Raw genomic sequence first — 17,621 nt, 5'->3', positions numbered from 1 at the left:
GCCCCGCTGCCCTCGCACTGTCGGGGGGGGTCCTGCGCCTGCCCCCGCTGCCCTCGCACTGTCGGGGGGGGTCCTGCGCCTGCCCCGCTGCCCTCGCACTGTCGGGGGGGTCCTGCGCCTGCCCCCGCTGCCCTCGCACTGTCGGGGGGGTCCTGCGCCCTGCCCCCGCTGCCCTCGCACTGTCGGGGGGTCCTGCGCCCTGCCCCCGCTGCCCTCGCACTGTCGGGGGGGTCCTGCGCCCTGCCCCCGCTGCCCTCGCACTGTCGGGGGGTCCTGCGCCCTGCCCCGCTGCCCTCGCACTGTCGGGGGGGTCCTGCGCCTGCCCCGCTGCCCTCGCACTGTCGGGGGGTCCTGCGCCTGCCCCCGCTGCCCTCGCACTGTCGGGGGGGTCCTGCGCCTGCCCCCGCTGCCCTCGCACTGTCTGGGGGGTCCTGCGCCTGCCCCCGCTGCCCTCGCGCTGTCGGGGGGGCCCTGCGCCTGCCCCCGCTGCCCTCGCGCTGTCGGGGGGGTCCTGCGCCTGCTCCGCTGCCCTCGCACTGTCGGGGGGTCCTGCGCCTGCCCCGCTGCCCTCGCACTGTCGGGGGGGTCCTGCGCCTGCCCCGCTGCCCTCGCACTGTCGGGGGGGTCCTGCGCCTGCCCCCGCTGCCCTCGCACTGTCTGGGGGGTCCTGCGCCCTGCCCCCGCTGCCCTCGCAGTGTCGGGGGGTCCTGCGCCCTGCCCCCGCTGCCCTCGCACTGTCGGGGGGTCCTGCGCCTGCCCCGCTGCCCTCGCACTGTCGGGGGGATCCTGCGCCTGCCCCGCTGCCCTCGCACTGTCGGGGGGTCCTGCGCCTGCCCCGCTGCCCTCGCACTGTCGGGGGGGTCCTGCGCCTGCCCCCGCTGCCCTCGCACTGTCGGGGGGTCCTGCGCCTGCCCCCGCTGCCCTCGCACTGTCGGGGGGGTCCTGCGCCTGCCCCCGCTGCCCTCGCACTGTCGGGGGGGTCCTGCGCCTGCCCCGCTGCCCTCGCACTGTCGGGGGGGTCCTGCGCCTGCCCCGCTGCCCTCGCACTGTCGGGGGGGTCCTGCGCCCTGCCCCCGCTGCCCTCGCACTGTCGGGGGGGTCCTGCGCCTGCCCCGCTGCCCTCGCACTGTCTGGGGGGTCCTGCGCCCTGCCCCGCTGCCCTCGCGCTGTCGGGGGGGTCCTGCGCCTGCCCCGCTGCCCTCGCACTGTCGGGGGGGTCCTGCGCCTGCCCCGCTGCCCTCGCACTGTCTGGGGGGTCCTGCGCCCTGCCCCGCTGCCCTCGCGCTGTCGGGGGGTCCTGCGCCTGCCCCGCTGCCCTCGCGCTGTCGGGGGGTCCTGCGCCTGCCCTCGCACTGTCGGGGGGTCCTGCGCCTGCCCTCGCACTGTCGGGGGGTCCTGCGCCTGCCCCGCTGCCCTCGCACTGTCGGGGGGTCCTGCGCCTGCCCCGCTGCCCTCGCACTGTCGGGGGGGTCCTGCGCCCTGCCCCCGCTGCCCTCGCACTGTCGGGGGGGTCCTGCGCCCTGCCCCCGCTGCCCTCGCACTGTCGGGGGGGTCCTGCACCCTGCCCCCGCTGCCCTCGCACTGTCGGGGGGGTCCTGCACCCTGCCCTCGCACTGTCGGGGGGGTCCTGCGCCTGCCCCGCTGCCCTCGCACTGTCGGGGGGGGCCTGTGCCCTGCCCCCGCTGCCCTCGCACTGTCGGGGGGCCCTGCGCCCTGCCCCCGCTGCCCTCGCAGTGTCGGGGGGTCCTGCGCCCTGCCCCCGCTGCCCTCGCACTGTCGGGGGGTCCTGCGCCTGCCCCGCTGCCCTCGCACTGTCGGGGGGGGTCCTGCGCCTGCCCCGCTGCCCTCGCGCTGTCGGGGGGGTCCTGCGCCTGCCCCGCTGCCCTCGCACTGTCGGGGGGGCCCTGCGCCTGCCCCGCTGCCCTCGCACTGTCGGGGGGGCCCTGCGCCTGCCCCGCTGCCCTCGCACTGTCGGGGGGGTCCTGCGCCTGCCCCGCTGCCCTCGCACTGTCGGGGGGGTCCTGCGCCTGCCCCCGCTGCCCTCGCACTGTCGGGGGGGTCCTGCGCCTGCCCCCGCTGCCCTCGCACTGTCGGGGGGTCCTGCGCCTGCCCCGCTGCCCTCGCACTGTCGGGGGGTCCTGCGCCTGCCCCGCTGCCCTCGCACTGTCGGGGGGGTCCTGCGCCTGCCCCGCTGCCCTCACACTGTTGGGGGGGGCGTGTGCCCTGCCCCCGCTGCCCTCGCACTGTCGGGGGGTCCTGCGCCTGCCCTCGCACTGTCGGGGGGCCCTGCGCCTGCCCCGCTGCCCTCGCACTGTCGGGGGGGTCCTGCGCCTGCCCCGCTGCCCTCGCACTGTCGGGGGGTCCTGCGCCTGCCCTTGCACTGTCGGGGGGGTCCTGCGCCTGCCCCGCTGCCCTCGCACTGTCGGGGGGGTCCTGCGCCTGCCCTTGCACTGTCGGGGGGGTCCTGCGCCTGCCCCGCTGCCCTCGCACTGTCGGGGGGGTCCTGCGCCTGCCCCGCTGCCCTCGCACTGTCGGGGGGGTCCTGCGCCTGCCCCGCTGCCCTCGCACTGTGGGGGGGTCCTGCGCCTGCCCCGCTGCCCTCGCACTGTCGGGGGGGTCCTGCGCCTGCCCCGCTGCCCTCGCACTGTCGGGGGGGTCCTGCGCCTGCCCCGCTGCCCTCGCACTGTCGGGGGGGTCCTGCGCCTGCCCCGCTGCCCTCGCACTGTCGGGGGGGTCCTGCGCCTGCTCCGCTGCCCTCGCACTGTCGGGGGGTCCTGCGCCTGCCCCGCTGCCCTCGCACTGTCCGGGGGGTCCTGCGCCTGCCCCGCTGCCCTCGCACTGTCGGGGGGGGTCCTGCGCCTGCCCCGCTGCCCTCGCACTGTCGGGGGGGTCCTGCGCCTGCCCCCGCTGCCCTCGGACTGTCGGGGGGTCCTGCGCCTGCCCCGCTGCCCTCGCACTGTCGGGGGGGTCCTGCGCCTGCCCCGCTGCCCTCGCACTGTCGGGGGGGTCCTGCGCCCTGCCCCGCTGCCCTGGCACTGTCGGGGGGGTCCTGCGCCTGCCCCCGCTGCCCTCGCACTGTCGGGGGGGTCCTGCGCCTGCCCCGCTGCCCTCGGACTGTCGGGGGGTCCTGCGCCTGCCCCGCTGCCCTAGCACTGTCGGGGGGGTCCTGCGCCTGCCCCGCTGCCCTCGCACTGTCGGGGGGGTCCTGCGCCTGCCCCCGCTGCCCTCGCACTGTCGGGGGGGTCCTGCGCCTGCCCCGCTGCCCTCGGACTGTCGGGGGGTCCTGCGCCTGCCCCGCTGCCCTAGCACTGTCGGGGGGGTCCTGCGCCTGCCCCGCTGCCCTCGCACTGTCGGGGAGCCCTGCGCCTGCCCCGCTGCCCTCGCACTGTCGGGGGGGTCCTGCGCCCTGCCCCCGCTGCCCTCGCACTGTCGGGGGGTCCTGCCCCCGCTGCCCTCGCACTGTCGGGGGGGTCCTGCGCCCTGCCCCCGCTGCCCTCGCACTGTCGGGGGGTCCTGCGCCCTGCCCCGCTGCCCTCGCACTGTGGGGGGGTCCTGCGCCCTGCCCCGCTGCCCTCGCACTGTCGGGGAGACCTGCGCCTGCCCCGCTGCCCTCGCACTGTCGGGGGGCCCTGCGCCTGCCCCGCTGCCCTCGCACTGTCGGAGAGTCCTGCGCCTGCCCCGGTGCCCTCGCACTGTCGGGGGGGTCCTGCGCCCTGCCCCCGCTGCCCTCGCACTGTCGGGGGGGTCCTGCGCCTGCCCCGCTGCCCTCGCACTGTCGGGGGGGTCCTGCGCCTGCCCCGCTGCCCTCGCACTGTCGGGGGGTCCTGCGCCTGCTCCGCTGCCCTCGCACTGTCGGGGGTCCTGCGCCTGCCCCGCTGCCCTCGCACTGTCGGGGGGCCCTGCGCCTGCCCCGCTGCCCTCGCACTGTCGGGGGGGTCCTGCGCCTGCCCCGCTGCCCTCGCACTGTCGGGGGGGTCCTGCACCTGCCCCGCTGCCCTCGCACTGTCGGGGAGTCCTGCGCCTGCCCCGCTGCCCTCGCACTGTCGGGGGGGTCCTGCGCCTGCCCCGCTGCCCTCGCGCTGTCGGGGGGGTCCTGCGCCTGCCCCGCTGCCCTCGCACTGTCGGGGGGGTCCTGCGCCTGCCCCGCTGCCCTCGCACTGTCGGGGGGTCCTGCGCCTGCCCCCGCTGCCCTCGCACTGTCGGGGGGGTCCTGCGCCTGCCCCCGCTGCCCTCGCACTGTCGGGGGGGTCCTGCGCCTGCCCCGCTGCCCTCGCACTGTCGGGGGGTCCTGCGCCTGCCCCGCTGCCCTCGCACTGTCGGGGGGGTCCTGCGCCCTGCCCCGCTGCCCTCGCACTGTGGGGGGGTCCTGCGCCCTGCCCCGCTGCCCTCGCACTGTCGGGGGGGTCCTGCGCCTGCCCCGCTGCCCTCGCACTGTCGGGGGGGTCCTGCGCCTGCCCCGCTGCCCTCGCACTGTCGGGGGGTCCTGCGCCTGCCCCCGCTGCCCTCGCACTGTCGGGGGGTCCTGCGCCTGCCCCGCTGCCCTCGCACTGTCGGGGGGGTCCTGCGCCTGCCCCGCTGCCCTCGCACTGTCGGGGGGTCCTGCGCCTGCTCCGCTGCCCTCGCACTGTCGGGGGGTCCTGCGCCTGCCCCGCTGCCCTCGCACTGTCGGGGGGGTCCTGCGCCTGCCCCGCTGCCCTCGCACTGTCGGGGGGGTCCTGCGCCTGCCCCGCTGCCCTCGCACTGTCGGGGAGTCCTGCGCCTGCCCCGCTGCCCTCGCACTGTCGGGGGGGTCCTGCGCCTGCCCCGCTGCCCTCGCGCTGTCGGGGGGGTCCTGCGCCTGCCCCGCTGCCCTCGCACTGTCGGGGGGGTCCTGCGCCTGCCCCGCTGCCCTCGCACTGTCGGGGGGTCCTGCGCCTGCCCCCGCTGCCCTCGCACTGTCGGGGGGGTCCTGCGCCTGCCCCCGCTGCCCTCGCACTGTCGGGGGGGTCCTGCGCCTGCCCCGCTGCCCTCGCACTGTCGGGGGGTCCTGCGCCTGCCCCGCTGCCCTCGCACTGTCGGGGGGGTCCTGCGCCTGCCCCGCTGCCCTCGCACTGTGGGGGGGTCCTGCGCCTGCCCCGCTGCCCTCGCACTGTCGGGGGGGTCCTGCGCCTGCCCCGCTGCCCTCGCACTGTCGGGGGGGTCCTGCGCCTGCCCCGCTGCCCTCGCACTGTCGGGGGGTCCTGCGCCTGCCCCCGCTGCCCTCGCACTGTCGGGGGGGTCCTGCGCCTGCCCCGCTGCCCTCGCACTGTCGGGGGGGTCCTGCGCCTGCCCCCGCTGCCCTCGCACTGTCGGGGGGGTCCTGCGCCTGCCCCGCTGCCCTCGCACTGTCGGGGGGGTCCTGCGCCTGCCCCGCTGCCCTCGCACTGTCGGGGGGTCCTGCGCCTGCCCCGCTGCCCTCGCACTGTCGGGGGGGTCCTGCGCCCTGCCCCGCTGCCCTCGCACTGTGGGGGGGTCCTGCGCCTGCCCCGCTGCCCTCGCACTGTCGGGGGGGTCCTGCGCCTGCCCCGCTGCCCTCGCACTGTCGGGGGGTCCTGCGCCTGCCCCCGCTGCCCTCGCACTGTCGGGGGGGTCCTGCGCCTGCCCCCGCTGCCCTCGCACTGTCGGGGGGGTCCTGCGCCTGCCCCGCTGCCCTCGCACTGTCGGGGGGATCCTGCGCCTGCCCCGCTGCCCTCGCACTGTCGGGGGGTCCTGCGCCCTGCCCCCGCTGCCCTCGCACTGTGGGGGGGTCCTGCGCCCTGCCCCGCTGCCCTCGCACTGTCGGGGGGGTCCTGCGCCTGCCCCGCTGCCCTCGCACTGTCGGGGGGTCCTGCGCCTGCCCCGCTGCCCTCGCACTGTCGGGGGGTCCTGCGCCTGCCCCGCTGCCCTCGCACTGTGGGGGGGTCCTGCGCCCTGCCCCGCTGCCCTCGCACTGTCGGGGGGTCCTGCGCCTGCCCCGCTGCCCTCGCACTGTCGGGGGGTCCTGCGCCTGCCCCGCTGCCCTCGCACTGTCGGGGGGTCCTGCGCCTGCCCCGCTGCCCTCGCACTGTCGGGGGGTCCTGCGCCTGCCCCGCTGCCCTCGCACTGTCGGGGGGTCCTGCGCGCTGCCCCCGCTGCCCTCGCACTGTCGGGGGCTCCTGCGCCTGCCCCGCTGCCCTCGCACTGTCGGGGGTCCTGCGCCTGCCCCGCTGCCCTCGCACTGTCGGGGGGTCCTGCGCCTGCCCCGCTGCCCTCGCACTGTCGGGGGGTCCTGCGCCTGCCCCGCTGCCCTCGCACTGTCGGGGGGTCCTGCGCCTGCCCCGCTGCCCTCGCACTGTCGGGGGGTCCTGCGCCTGCCCCGCTGCCCTCGCACTGTCGGGGGGGTCCTGCGCCTGCCCCGCTGCCCTCGCACTGTCGGGGGTCCTGCGCCTGCCCCGCTGCCCTCGCACTGTCGGGGGGGTCCTGCGCCTGCCCCGCTGCCCTCGCACTGTCGGGGGGTCCTGCGCCTGCCCCGCTGCCCTCGCACTGTCGGGGGGTCCTGCGCCTGCCCCGCTGCCCTCGCACTGTCGGGGGGTCCTGCGCCTGCCCCGCTGCCCTCGCACTGTCGGGGGGCCCTGCGCCTGCCCCGCTGCCCTCGCACTGTCGGGGGGGTCCTGCGCCTGCCCCGCTGCCCTCGCACTGTCGGGGGGGTCCTGCGCCTGCCCCCGCTGCCCTCGCACTGTCGGGGGTCCTGCGCCTGCCCCGCTGCCCTCGCACTGTCGGGGGGTCCTGTGCCTGCCCCCGCTGCCCTCGCACTGTCGGGGGGCCCTGCGCCTGCCCCGCTGCCCTCGCCGTCTGTCTCTGCAGGTGGTGGCGCGCCGCGCAGACCTGAAGCTCATCGTCACCTCGGCCACCATGGACTCGGAGAAGTTTGCCTCCTTCTTTGGGAACGTTCCCATCTTCCACATTCCTGGCCGCACCTTCCCTGTGGACGTCCTGTTCAGCAAGGTGCGCTGGGCGGGCAGGCCTGGCCGGCTGGGGGGAGCCACGGGGACAGCGAGGCCCCTCCTGGAACCGTCTCTGCCTTTCAGACCCCGCAGGAGGACTACGTGGAGGCCGCAGTGAAGCAGGCCCTGCAGGTGCATCTGTCTGGTGCCCCGGGAGACATCCTCATCTTCATGCCGGGCCAGGAGGACATTGAGGTGACTTGCACGTGCCTGGTGGTGCTGTCCCCCTTCCCCCTCCCCGGGGGGCGCCAGACCCCCTCCGGCCCCCCTTCCCCCTCCCCGGGGGGCACCAGGCACCCTCCGGCCCCCCTTCCCCCTCCCCGGGGGGCACCAGGCACCCTCCGGCCCCCCTTCCTCCTCCCCGGGGGGCGCCAGGCACCCTCCGGCCCCCCTTCCCCCTCCCCGGGGGGCGCCAGGCACCCTCCGGCCCCCCTTTGCCCCTCCCCAGGCAGCGACAGGCCCCCTCCGGCCCCCCCTTCCTCCTCCCCGTGGGGCGCCAGACCCCCTCCGGCCCCCCTTCCCCCTCCCCGGGGGGCGCCAGACCCCCTCCGGCCCCCCTTCCCCCTCCCCGGGGGGCGCCAGACCCCCTCCGGCCCCCCTTCCCCCTCCCCGGGGGGCACCAGACCCCCTCCGGCCCCCCTTCCCCCTCCCCGGGAGGCGCCAGGCACCCTCCGGCCCCCCTTCTCCCTCCCCGGGGGGCGCCAGACCCTCTCCGGTCCCCCTTTCCCTTCCGCGGGGGGCGCCAGGCACCCTCCGGCCCCCCTTCCCCCTCCCCCTCCCCGGGGGGCGCCAGACCCCCTCCGGCCCCCCTTCCCCCTCCCCTGGGCCAGGCCCCCCCGTCCCCCTCCCCAGACCCCCCTCCAGCCCCCCCTCCCCCTCCCCCTCCCCGGGGGGCGCCAGACCCCCTCCGGCCCCCCCTTCCCCCTCCCCGGGGGGCACCAGGCACCCTCCGGCCCCCCTTTGCCCCTCCCCCAGGCCAGGCCCCCTCCGGCCCCCCCTTCCTCCTCCCCGTGGGGCGCCAGACCCCCTCCGGCCCCCCTTCCCCCTCCCCGGGGGGCGCCAGGCACCCTCCGGTCCCCCTTTCCCTTCCGCGGGGGGCGCCAGGCACCCCTCCGGCCCCCCTTCCCCCTCCCCGGGCAGCGCCAGGCACCCCTCGGCCCCCCTTCTCCCCTCCCCGGGCGGCGCCAGGCACCCCTCGGCCCCCCTTCTCCCCTCCCCGGGCGGCGCCAGGCACCCCTCCGGCCCCCCCTTCTCCCCTCCCCGGGCGGCGCCAGGCACCCCTCGGCCCCCCTTCTCCCCTCCCCGGGCGGCGCCAGGCACCCCTCGGCCCCCCTTCTCCCTCCCCGGGCGGCGCCAGGCACCCCTCGCCCCCCTTCCCCTCCCCGGGCGGCGCCAGGCACCCCTGGGCCCCCCTTCTCCCCTCCCCGGGCGGCGCCAGGCACCCCTCGGCCCCCCTTCTCCCCTCCCCGGGCGGCGCCAGGCACCCCTCGGCCCCCCTTCTCCCCTCCCCGGGCGGCGCCAGGCACCCCTCGGCCCCCCTTCTCCCTCCCCGGGCGGCGCCAGGCACCCCTCGGCCCCCCCCCCTTCTCCCTCCCCGGGCGGCGCCAGGCACCCCTCGGCCCCCCCTTCTCCCCTCCCCGGGCGGCGCCAGGCACCCCTCGGCCCCCCTTCTCCCCTCCCCGGGCGGCGCCAGGCACCCCTCGGCCCCCCTTCTCCCTCCCCGGGCGGCGCCAGGCACCCCTCGGCCCCCCTTCTCCCCTCCCCGGGCGGCGCCAGGCACCCCTCCGGCCCCCCCTTCCCCCTCCCCGGGCGGCGCCAGGCACCCCTCCGGCCCCCCTTCTCCCTCCCCGGGCGGCGCCAGGCACCCCTCCGGCCCCCCTTCTCCCTCCCCGGGCGGCGCCAGGCACCCCTCCGGCCCCCCTTCTCCCTCCCCGGGCGGCGCCAGGCACCCCTCGGCCCCCCTTCCCCCTCCCCGGGCGGCGCCAGGCACCCCTCGGCCCCCCTTCTCCCTCCCCGGGGGGCGCCAGGCACCCCTCCGGCCCCCCTTCTCCCCTCCCCGGGCGGCGCCAGGCACCCCTCGGCCCCCCTTCTCCCCTCCCCGGGCGGCGCCAGGCACCCCTCGGCCCCCCTTCTCCCCTCCCCGGGCGGCGCCAGGCACCCCTCCGGCCCCCCCTTTCCCCTCCCTGGGCGGCGCCAGGCACCCCCAGGTCCCAGCCTTGCCCCCAGGCCTGCCTCCACTCCCCTCTCTGTGCCCAGGTGGCCTCGGAGCAGATTGTGGAGCATCTGGAAGAACTGGAAAAGGCTCCGGCTCTGGCTGTGCTGCCCATCTACTCTCAGCTGCCCTCTGACCTGCAGGCCAAGATCTTCCAGAAGGTACCAGGTGGCACTGGAGGCTGGGCGTGAAGGTGGCCAGGGCCAGGCCTGCGTGTGCGGGGCGCCCCAGGGCTGGGTCCTGGGGGCCTGGCTGCTGCCCGCACTGAGCCCGGTGTCTTGCAGGCTCCGGACGGGGTCAGGAAATGCATCGTTGCCACCAACATTGCAGAGACCTCGCTGACCGTGGATGGCATCATGTTTGTCATCGACTCGGGCTACTGCAAACTCAAGGTGAGGGGGGTCCGGGGCGGAGCCTGCTCCCCGCAGCCGCTTTTCAGGCCCTGACTCCCGCCCTCTACCCCGCTAGGTCTTCAACCCCCGCATCGGGATGGACGCCCTGCAGATCTACCCCATCAGCCAAGCCAACGCCAACCAGCGGTCGGGGCGCGCTGGCCGGACGGGCCCAGGTCAGTGCTTCAGGTAGGCGCCTGCTGCAGCTCTAGTCCCTCGGCGGGACGGGTCGTGGCGCTTGTGGGAAGGGGCAGGGGAGGGTGTGGCCAGGCTACGCGGAAATGCTCCGCATTGGAGGGGTGCTTCCGTGTCTGGCCTGTGGAACGTGGCCAGGCTCCGCGGAAATGCTCCGCATTGGAGGGGTGCTCCCGTGTCTGGCCTGGGGAGTGTGGCTGGGCTCCGCGGAAATGCTCCGCATTGGAGGGGTGCTCCCGTGTCTGGCCTGGGGAGCGTGGCCGGGCTCCGTGGAAGTGCTCCGCATTGGAGGGGTGCTCCCGTGTCGGCCTTGGGGAGCGTGGCTGGGCTCCGTGGAAGTGCTCCGGATTGGAGGGGTGCTCCCGTGTCGGCCCTGGGGAGCGTGGCTGGGCTCCGTGGAAGTGCTCCGCATTGGAGGGGTGCTCCCGTGTCGGCCTTGGGGAGCGTGGCTGGGCTCCGTGGAAGTGCTCCGGATTGGAGGGGTGCTCCCGTGTCGGCCCTGGGGAGCGTGGCTGGGCTCCGTGGAAGTGCTCCGGATTGGAGGGGTGCTCCCGTGTCGGCCCTGGGGAGCGTGGCTGGGCTCCGTGGAAGTGCTCCGGATTGGAGGGGTGCTCCCGTGTCGGCCCTGGGGAGCGTGGCTGGGCTCCGTGGAAGTGCTCCGCATTGGAGGGGTGCTCCCGTGTCTGGCCTGGGGAGCGTGGCCGGGCTCCGTGGAAGTGCTCCGCATTGGAGGGGTGTTCTTGTGTCGGCCCTGGGGAGCGTGGCCGGGCTCCGTGGAAATGCTCCGGATTGGAGGGGTGCTCCCGTGTCGGCCCTGGGGAGCGTGGTGGCTGGGGGAGCGTGAGCCGCCCCTCGTGGCCAGTACCCCGCTCTCGAGCGCTGGGCTCACCGGCTCGGTCCGCCAGGCTCTACACCCAGAGCGCCTACAAGAGCGAGCTGCTGACCACCACGGTGCCCGAGATCCAGCGCACCAACCTGGCCAACGTGGTGCTGCTGCTCAAGTCCCTGGGCGTGCAGGACCTGCTGCAGTTCCACTTCATGGACCCGCCCCCGGAGGACAACATGCTCAACTCCATGTACCAGCTGTGGATCCTGGGAGCCATGGACAACACAGGCAAGGGGGCGCGGGGGCGCTAGAGCGGGGGGGGCGCAGGGGCGCTAGAGCGGGGGGGCGCAGGGGCGCTAGAGCGGGGGGGGCACTGGGCCGCTAGAGCGGGGGGTGGCCGGGCCGCTGGGGCGATAGAGCGGGGGGATGGGGCGCTAGGGATGGGGGCTGGAGCGCTAGAGCGGGGGGATGGGGCGCTAGGGATGGGGGCTGGGTTGCTAGAGCGGGGGGATGGGGCGCTAGGGATGGGGGCTGGGGTGCTAGAGCGGGGGGATGGGGCGCTAGGGATGGGGGCTGGGGTGCTAGAGCGGGGGGATGGGGCGCTAGGGATGGGGGCTGGGGTGCTAGAGCGGGGGGATGGGGCGCTAGGGATGGGGGCTGGGGTGCTAGAGCGGGGGGATGGGGCGCTAGGGATGGGGCTGGGGTGCTAGAGCGGGGGGATGGGGCGCTAGGGATGGGGGCTGGGGTGCTAGAGCGGGGGGATGGGGCGCTAGGGATGGGGGCTGGGGTGCTAGAGCGGGAGGATGGGGGGCTAGGGCTGGGGGCTGGGGTGCTAGAGCGGGGATGGGGGGCTAGGGATGGGGGCTGGGGTGCTAGAGCGGGGGGATGGGGCGCTAGGGATGGGGGCTGGGGTGCTAGAGCGGGGGGATGGGGCGCTAGGGATGGGGGCTGGGGTGCTAGAGCGGGGGGATGGGGGGCTAGGGATGGGGGCTGGGGTGCTAGAGCGGGGGATGGGGGGCTAGGGATGGGGGCTGGGGTGCTAGAGCGGGGGGATGGGGCGCTAGGGATGGGGGCTGGGGTGCTAGAGCGGGGGGATGGGGCGCTAGGGATGGGGGCTGGGGTGCTAGAGCGGGGGGATGGGGCGCTAGGGATGGGGGCTGGGGTGCTAGAGCGGGGGGATGGGGCGCTAGGGATGGGGGCTGGGGTGCTAGAGCGGGGGGATGGGGCGCTAGGGATGGGGGCTGGGGTGCTAGAGCGGGGGGATGGGGCGCTAGGGATGGGGGCTGGGGTGCTAGAGCGGGGGGATGGGGGGCTAGGGATGGGGGCTGGGGTGCTAGAGCGGGGGGATGGGGCGCTAGGGATGGGGGCTGGGGTGCTAGAGCGGGGGGATGGGGGGCTAGGGATGGGGGCTGGGGTGCTAGAGCGGGGGGATGGGGCGCTAGGGTTGGGGGCTGGGCTGCTGGGGCACTAGTGGCGTGGGGGGCGCTGCCCTTCCCTGGCTCCCGGCCCTGGGGCTGCCCTGGCGACCGGTCCCTGTGCTGCGCCGGCAGGGGGGCTGACGGCGACCGGGCGCCTGATGGTCGAGTTCCCGCTGGACCCGGCCCTCTCCAAGATGCTCATCGTCTCCTGCGACATGGGCTGCAGCTCCGAGATCCTGCTCATCGTCTCCATGCTCTCTGTGCCGGCCATCTTCTACCGGCCCAAGGTGTGCCCCCCCGCCCGCGCCCCCCGCCGGCTCCCCCCGCCCTGGGGCCGGGCCCTCCCTCCCGCCTGCTCCCCCTCCCCCTGGGGCCAGGCCCTCCCTCCCGCCGGCTCCCCCCCGCCCTGGGGCCGGGCCCTCCCTCCCGCCGGCTCCCCCCCGCCCTGGGGCCGGGCCCTCCCTCCCGCCTGCTCCCCCTCCCCCTGGGGCCAGGCCCTCCCTCCCGCCGGCTCCCCCTCCCCCTGGGGCCAGGCCCTCCCTCCCGCCGGCTCCCCCCGCCCTGGGGCCGGGCCCTCCCTCCCGCCGGCTCCCCCCCGCCCTGGGGCCGGGCCCTCCCTCCCGCCGGCTCCCCCTCCCCCTGGGGCCGGGCCCTCCCTCCCGCCGGCTCCCCCCCGCCCTGGGGCCGGGCCCTCCCTCCCGCCGGCTCCCCCCCGCCCTGGGGCCGGGCCCTCCCTCCCGCCGGCTCCCCCTCCCCCTGGGGCCGGGCCCTCCCTCCCGCCGGCTACCCCCCGCCCTGGGGCCGGGCCCTCCCTCCCTCCCCCCCGCCCGCCGGCCCTCCCCCCGCCGCTCCCCCTCCCCCTGGGGCCGGGCCCTCCCTCCCGCCGGCTCCCCCCCGCCCTGGGGCCGGGCCCTCCCTCCCGCCGGCTCCCCCCCGCCCTGGGGCCGGGCCCTCCCTCCCGCCGGCTCCCCCTCCCCCTGGGGCCGGGCCCTCCCTCCCGCCGGCTCCCCCCGCCCTGGGGCCGGGCCCTCCCTCCCGCCGGCTCCCCCCCGCCCTGGGGCCGGGCCCTCCCTCCCGCCGGCTCCCCCTCCCCCTGGGGCCGGGCCCTCCCTCCCGCCGGCTCCCCCCGCCCTGGGGCCGGGCCCTCCCTCCCGCCGGCTACCCCCCGCCCTGGGGCCGGGCCCCTCCTCCCGCCCGCGCCCCCCCGCCCTGGGGCCGGGCCCTTCCCCCCGCCTGCTCCCCCCCGCCGGCTCCCCCCGCCCGCGCCCCCCGCCGGCTCCCCCCGCCCTGGGGCCGGGCCCTCCTTCCCGCCTGCTCGCCCTCTCTTCCCCCCGCCTCCCCCTCTCCCTGGGGCTGGACCCTCCCTCCCACCAGCTCCCCCTCGCTCTGGGGCCGGGCCCTCCCCCCGCCCGCCCGCTGTAACCCTGCCCCTCGCCCTAGGGCCGGGAGGAGGAGAGCGACCAGGTGCGGGAGAAGTTTGCTGTGCCGGAGAGCGATCACCTGACCTACCTGAACGTTTACCTGCAGTGGAAGAACAACAGCTACTCCATGCTGTGGTGCAACCAGCACTTCATCCACGCCAAGGCCATGCGGAAGGTGGGGCCGGGCCTGGGGGGGCGGGGCCTGGCCTGGGGGGCGGGGCCTGACAGGCGTGTGCTCTTGCAGGTGCGGGAGGTGCGTGCCCAGCTGAAGGACATCATGGTGCAGCAGCGCATGAGCCTGGCCTCCTGCGGCTCCGACTGGGACGTGGTCCGGAAGTGCATCTGCGCCGCCTACTTCCACCAGGCCGCCAAGCTGAAGGTGGGGGGTGGGTGGAGGAGGGGCGCGCTGGGGGCGGGCAGGCAGAGGGTTGGTGGGATGAAGAGGGGCGGGCAGAGGGTGGGTGGAGGAGGGGCAGGCTGGGGGTAGGTGGGCAGAGGAGGGGCACGAGGATGAGGAGGGGCGAGCAGGCGGAGGAGGGGCAGGAGGACGAGGAGGGTTGGGCAGGCGGAGGAGGGGCAGGCAGGAAGCAGGCGGAGGAGGGGCGGGCAGGAAGCGGGCAGACGGCCGGCGGGCGCGAGGGGAGAGCGGGCAGGAGGGGCGTGCGCAGGGCGGGTGGGCGCAGTGGGTGGGCGGGAGGGGCGGGCGCGGGCCGGCGGGCAGGAAGTGGGCAGGAGGGGCAGGGCGGGCGGGCGGGCGGGGGGCGGGCAGGAGGGGCGGGCGCGAGGGGTGGGCGGGCAGGTGCAGGGTGGGCGGGCAGGAGAGGTGGGCGCGAGGGGCGGGCGCAGGGCTGGGCGGGCAGGAGGGGCGGGCGCGAGGGGCGGGCGGGCAGGTGCAGGGCTGGGCGGGCAGGAGGGGCGGGCGCGAGGGGCGGGCGGGCAGGAGAGCAGGAAGTGGGCGGACAGCTGGCGGGCAGGAGGGAGGGGTGGGCGGGCAGGAAGTGGGCGGACAGCTGGCGGGCAGGAGGGAGGGGCGGGCGGGCGTGAGGGGCGGGCGGGCAGGCGGGCAGGAAGCGGGCGGACAGCTGGCGGGCAGGAGGGGGGGCGGTCGGGCGTGAGGGGCGGGCGCAGGGCGGTCGGGCGTGAGGGGCGGGCGCAGGGCGGTTGGGCGTGAGGGGCGGGCGCAGGGCGGGCGGGCGTGAGGGGCGGGCGCAGGGCGGGCGGGCAGGAGGGAGGGGCGGGCAAGTGTGAGGGGTGGGCGCAGGGCGGGCGGGCAGGTGCAGGGCGTGCAGGCAGGAGGGGTGGGCGGGCAGGAGGGCAGGAAGTGGGCGGACAGCTGGCGGGTAGGAGGGGGGGCGGGCGGGCGTGAGGGGCGGGCGCAGGGCGGTCGGGCGTGAGGGGCGGGCGCAGGGCGGTTGGGCGTGAGGGGCGGGCGCAGGGCGGGCGGGCGTGAGGGGCGGGCGCAGGGCGGTCGGGCGTGAGGGGCGGGCGCAGGGCGGGCGGGCAGGTGCAGGGCGTGCAGGCAGGAGGGGTGGGCGGGCAGGAGGGCAGGAAGTGGGCGGACAGCTGGCGGGCAGGAGGGAGGGGGGGCGGGCGGGCGTGAGGGGCGGGCGCAGGGCGGTCGGGCGTGAGGGGCGGGCGCAGGGCGGTTGGGCGTGAGGGGCGGGCGCAGGGCGGTCGGGCGTGAGGGGCGGGCGCAGGGCGGTTGGGCGTGAGGGGCGGGCGCAGGGCGGGCGGGCGTGAGGGGCGGGCGCAGGGCGGGCGGGCGTGAGGGGCGGGCGCAGGGCGGGCGGGCGTGAGGGGCGGGCGCAGGGCGGTCGGGCGTGAGGGGCGGGCGCAGGGCGGTTGGGCGTGAGGGGCGGGCGCAGGGCGGGCGGGCGTGAGGGGCGGGCGCAGGGCGGGCGGGCAGGAGGGAGGGGCGGGCAAGTGTGAGGGGTGGGCGCAGGGCGGGCGGGCAGGTGCAGGGCGTGCAGGCAGGAGGGGTGGGCGGGCAGGAGGGCAGGAAGTGGGCGGACAGCTGGTGGGCAGGAGGGAGGGGCGGGCGGGCAGGAAGCGGGCGGACAGCTGGCGGGTAGGAGGGGGGGCGGGCGGGCGTGAGGGCCGGGCGCAGGGCCGTGCTAACCCAGCTCTTGCGGCAGGGCATCGGGGAGTACGTGAACATCCGCACCGGCATGCCCTGCCACCTGCACCCCACCAGCTCGCTCTTCGGCATGGGCTACACGCCCGACTACATCGTCTACCACGAGCTGGTCATGACCACCAAGGTGAGCGGCGGCGCCTCGCGGGCGGCCCCGGGCCCTGGGTTCTGCTCGGGGCCGTGGTGCCGCGGGGCGTGGCCTGACCGTGCCCTTGCCCCGCCCCCAGGAGTACATGCAGTGCGTGACGGCCGTGGACGGAGAGTGGCTGGCGGAGCTGGGCCCCATGTTCTACAGCATCAAGCACGCAGGGAAGTCGCGCCAGGTAAGGCCCCGGCTGCCGGGGGCAGGCCAGTAGCTCCGACCAGGCTGGGCCCGCTGCGTGCCCGGGAGATGGGCCGGGCGTGAGCCGCCCCCTTGCTGCCCCGCAGGAGAGCCGGCGCCGGGCCAAGGAGGAGGTGTCGGCCATGGAGGAGGAGATGGCTCTGGCTGAGGAGCAGCTGCGAGCGCGCCGGGAAGAGCAGGAGCGCCGCAACCCCCTGGGCAGCACGAGGTGGGTGCTGGGGGCCTGGCCCAGGCCTGCCTGTGGGGGTGTCTTGCAGGAGGCTGGGATTGCCGTGTGTAGCCCAGGGCGGGGGCTCCGGGCCGGGGGCTCCGGGCGGGGGCTCCAGGCGGGGGCTCCGGGCCGGGGCCTCCGGGCGGGGCTCTAGCTGATGGCCCTGGCTCTCCCTCCCAGGTCTGCGAAGATCTACACGCCGGGGCGCAAGGAGCAGGGGGAGCCCATGACCCCGCGCCGCACCCCTGCCCGCTTCGGCCTGTGAGCAGCGGCTTCCCCGGGCAGGCCTGAGGCTACCGCAGTCCCGGCAGGGCGCCCGGCCCGGGGGCGAATGCGACTGTGGGGGGCGCCCTGGGCACTGTTTGCTACAGAGGAGAAATACTTTTATTTGTACAAATGGTGGTTTGTGCGTCCCTGCGGCCCAGGCTGCTGGCTACCCACGTGTGCGCGAGGCGCCCGCCCCTGGCAACGGGCGGCTCTGCTGGGGCTGAGGGGCCCGTGCCCTGGGGCGGAGCCAACGGGGTGGAGGCGGGGCTGAGGGGCCCGTGCCCTGGGGCGGAGCCAACGGGGTGGAGGCGGGGCAGAGGCGGGGCATGTCCTGGGGCGGAGGGGCCCGTGCCCTGGGGCGGAGCCAACGGGGTGGAGGCGGGGCTGTGGGGCCCGTGCCCTGAGGTGGAGCCAACGGGGTGGAGGCGGGGCTGAGGGGCCCGTGCCCTGGGGCGGAGGCGGGGCAGAGGCGGGGCGTGCCCTGGGGCGGAGGGGCCCGTGCCCTGGGGCGGAGCCGGCGGGGCGGAGGGGCCCGTGCCCTGGGGCGGAGCCGGCGGGGCGGAGGGGCCCGTGCCCTGGGGCGGAGCCGGCGGGGCGGAGGGGCCCTTGCCCTGGGGCGGAGCCGGCGGGGCGGAGGCGGGGCGGAGGGGCCCGCGCCCTGGGGCGGAGGCGGCGGGGCGGAGGGGCCCGCGCCCTGGGGCGGAGCCAGCGAGGCGGAGGGGCCCGCGCCCTGGGGCGGAGCCGGCGAGGCGGAGGGGCCCGCGCCCTGGGGCGGAGCCGGCGGGGCGGAGGGGCCCGCGCCCTGGGGCGGAGCCGGCGGGGCGGAGGGGCCCGCGCCCTGGGGCGGAGCCGGCGAATTGGCAGTGCGCAGGCGAGAGCCCCGCCCATGCCGTGTGGCTGCGGCCCAGCAGGGCCCGCTGCAGGTGCCCTTGGCCGGAGGGGCAGGGTGTCCCCCTGGTTGGGTGGCTGCTGCCCCCAGGCGCGTGGGGCTTGCTGTGGCCGGGCCTGGCGCCCCTGGAACGGCCTTGCCCATGGGAGTCGGTGCTCAGCCTGGGGCTGGTGGGGCCCAGCTGCGCGTCCCTGCGCCAGGCCGGTGGAGCCAGGTGCGCCCGGAGCCTCGCCCCCTCGGGGAATGGGCAGCACAGAGCGCCGGGGCCCAGGACGACGTGTGGGAAAGGCCTTTAATGGCTGACACGCAAGGGGGCTGGCCCCACAGGCCGGC

At 78.1% G+C, this 17,621-nt stretch overlaps 1 protein-coding gene across 2 annotated transcripts in view; it reads left to right on the top strand.

Moving 5' to 3' along the window:
- The window catches only part of DHX38 (DEAH-box helicase 38), a 56,569-nt gene extending 40,040 nt beyond the window's left edge, over nt 1-16,529 (top strand). For both annotated transcript variants that reach the window (XM_089781576.1, XM_089781577.1), the window contains 13 exons: nt 6,841-6,981; nt 7,065-7,175; nt 9,237-9,353; nt 9,477-9,584; nt 9,661-9,773; nt 10,685-10,893; nt 12,156-12,310; nt 13,464-13,619; nt 13,689-13,823; nt 15,580-15,705; nt 15,806-15,901; nt 16,008-16,129; nt 16,313-16,529. In XM_089781576.1, coding sequence (XP_089637702.1) covers nt 6,841-6,981; nt 7,065-7,175; nt 9,237-9,353; nt 9,477-9,584; nt 9,661-9,773; nt 10,685-10,893; nt 12,156-12,310; nt 13,464-13,619; nt 13,689-13,823; nt 15,580-15,705; nt 15,806-15,901; nt 16,008-16,129; nt 16,313-16,397 — 1,674 coding nt within the window. In that variant the 3' untranslated portion in view covers nt 16,398-16,529. The remainder of the gene's footprint in view (nt 1-6,840; nt 6,982-7,064; nt 7,176-9,236; nt 9,354-9,476; nt 9,585-9,660; nt 9,774-10,684; nt 10,894-12,155; nt 12,311-13,463; nt 13,620-13,688; nt 13,824-15,579; nt 15,706-15,805; nt 15,902-16,007; nt 16,130-16,312) is intronic.
- The last annotated feature ends 1,092 nt before the right edge of the window (nt 16,530-17,621 follow it).

The sequence above is a fragment of the Pelodiscus sinensis genome, chromosome 12 (genome assembly GCF_052426305.1).
Source record: "Pelodiscus sinensis isolate ZL-2025 chromosome 12, ASM5242630v1, whole genome shotgun sequence".
Classification (NCBI taxonomy): Eukaryota; Metazoa; Chordata; order Testudines; family Trionychidae; genus Pelodiscus; species Pelodiscus sinensis.
Note: the sequence above shows the minus strand (reverse complement) of the source record. Positions and strands in the feature narration are given on the sequence as shown.